The following is a 2,063-nucleotide window of genomic DNA, read 5'->3' as shown; positions in this document are numbered from 1 at the left end:
GCCATTCTTTTTGGAACGGACTAAAAAGAAAATAGGTTCACATAAACTGGAACATAGGGAGTAGTTGACTGCTAGTATAGTACTCCCTCCGGTCCAAAATAAGTGATTTTGTGGTTGTTTTCACACATATTAAGAAACTCACCTTTTAACATTAATTAGCAATGAAATTGACTATATTAAGCTTTACTATCTTTTCACATAAACACTCCTAACACATACTCCAACAATATTATTTACTCCAAGAGCAATGTAGGAAAAAAATAATTAATTCATTCTTGAAATATGGAAAAATCACTTATTTTGGACCACAAAAAAAAGCCAAAAAATCACTTATTATGGACCGGAGGGAATAGCTAGTAGCAGTAACTGATGTCGTCGTACATATACTTGGCCAGAATACCGCTACTCTCCAATCACTTCAAATTAATGCCAAAAACCTTTCCCTTTCTCGCAAAATACCCTCTTTCCCCAAAAGCCACTATCCTCAATCATTACTCCTTCCTTCTATATTTTTCACCTTTCTATATCTGTCTATTTCACACAAATGGATTTAGTCCCTCCTTCTTCTTCTTCTTGTCCCTTTTCTTGGAAAGAAAATCTCAACAACACACTCAACCTCTTTCAAGATTTCTAGTTCGAGCAAATATTCTATCTTGATTCGTAGATAGTATTCAGTCGGCTCAACTCAGCTCGATTTTTTCACTTTTACAGGCCAAGAAACTAGAGATCAAGCACTTATTACACACAATTAATTCCTACATTGTCCTTGTCCATTTCCTCTTACTAACCATATAACTATATCTGAAGTAAATACTCTCCCTTGACTTGTACCTATAAAGTCATAAAAGTTCACAACCTGTTTCTCCTTATTTCAAGTATATCATTCTTTTCAGTTCACCTTAAAATAGGGGGGTTTTGTTCTAACTTTGTTGACTTTTCTTCACACCCCATTTTTCTTCAAGATCTAATAAACCCTAAAAGTGAAAAAAGAACATAAGTTGTAGCTGAAAAAAGGGTTATTTTTGTAATGGAATTTGTCACAGCACAAGGAAATCTTACTTCAGGTAACAATATGGTTCAAGGTACAAACTTTCTTCCCAACAGTACTACCATCATTCCGTCCTCAGCTCCTCCATTGAGCCGGTATGAGAACCAGAAACGTCGAGATTGGAACACTTTTTGCCAGTACTTGATGAGAAATCACCATCCTCCACTTTCACTTCCTCAATGCAGTGGTGCACATGTCCTGGAATTCCTCAGGTACGTACGTTGACTCGTATGATCATTTCATCTGAAAGTTTTAAGTTTTTGGAGTGCGTTTGGTACGGTCTGAAAAATATTTCCGAAGAATGACCTATTTTTCGAAAATAAATTTTTTCTTTGTTTGATTGAAGAGTGAGTGAAAAGCATTTTTCAAAAAATAAATATTAATTCAAGATTGACAATACCTGGTAAAGTTGCTGCCATGTGACCAAGAGATCATGGTTCAAGCCGTAAAAACAGATAAAGCATTGATGTAAAGTTAATTGTGAAGGAAAATGTAGGTTTCGTTTTTTGGCAATTAAAACACTAAAAAATAAGTTATTTTCTTAAAAATCGTTTTCCGTCATACCAATGCATCCTTACAACCGTTACATTTTTATTTACTTACTTATGTTTTCAACAGGTATTTAGACCAGTTCGGAAAGACGAAAGTCCACAACCAAAATTGTCCATTTTTTGGGCTAAAAAATCCTCCAGCACCTTGCCCTTGTCCTTTAAGGCAAGCTTGGGGAAGTCTTGATGCATTAATTGGTAGACTTCGAGCTGCATATGAAGAAAATGGTGGAAAACCAGAAATGAACCCATTTGGAGCTCGAGCTGTGAGGCTATTTTTAAGAGAAGTTAGGGATTTTCAGTCAAAATCTAGAGGGATTAGTTATGAGAAGAAAAGGAAGAGATCATCCTCAACAAATAAGCAGAAAATAGCAGTGTCTGATAGTACAGGTGCAACTTTATGTGGACAGACAAATATTTAGTAATATTTGAGTGATTATATTGTGTAATAGAAATTAATATATATA

General features: G+C 35.0%; 1 protein-coding gene across 1 annotated transcript; it reads left to right on the top strand.

Annotated features, from left to right (window-relative positions):
* Positions 1-417: 417 nt before the first annotated feature.
* On the top strand, positions 418-2,034 carry LOC109214810 (protein LIGHT-DEPENDENT SHORT HYPOCOTYLS 1-like). The gene is made up of 2 exons (XM_019378767.1): positions 418-1,260; positions 1,667-2,034. The coding sequence occupies exons 1-2, from the start codon at positions 1,028-1,030 to the stop codon at positions 2,016-2,018; spliced, it is 585 nt and encodes a 194-aa protein (XP_019234312.1). The 5' UTR covers positions 418-1,027; the 3' UTR covers positions 2,019-2,034.
* Positions 2,035-2,063: the final 29 nt, after the last annotated feature.

The sequence above is a fragment of the Nicotiana attenuata genome, unplaced genomic scaffold (assembly GCF_001879085.1).
Source record: "Nicotiana attenuata strain UT unplaced genomic scaffold, NIATTr2, whole genome shotgun sequence".
Classification (NCBI taxonomy): Eukaryota; Viridiplantae; Streptophyta; class Magnoliopsida; order Solanales; family Solanaceae; genus Nicotiana; species Nicotiana attenuata.
The sequence above is the reverse complement of the archived record's forward strand: the minus strand, read 5'-3'. Positions and strand labels throughout refer to the sequence as shown.

Bases quoted from the DNA above. Each gene is read 5' to 3' on its own strand.
- LOC109214810 (XM_019378767.1), top strand. From the start codon at position 1,028: ATGGAATTTGTCACAGCACAAGGAAATCTTACTTCAGGTAACAATATG. The intron at 1,261-1,666 runs GTACGTACGTTG...TGTTTTCAACAG, and splicing joins CATGTCCTGGAATTCCTCAG to GTATTTAGACCAGTTCGGAA.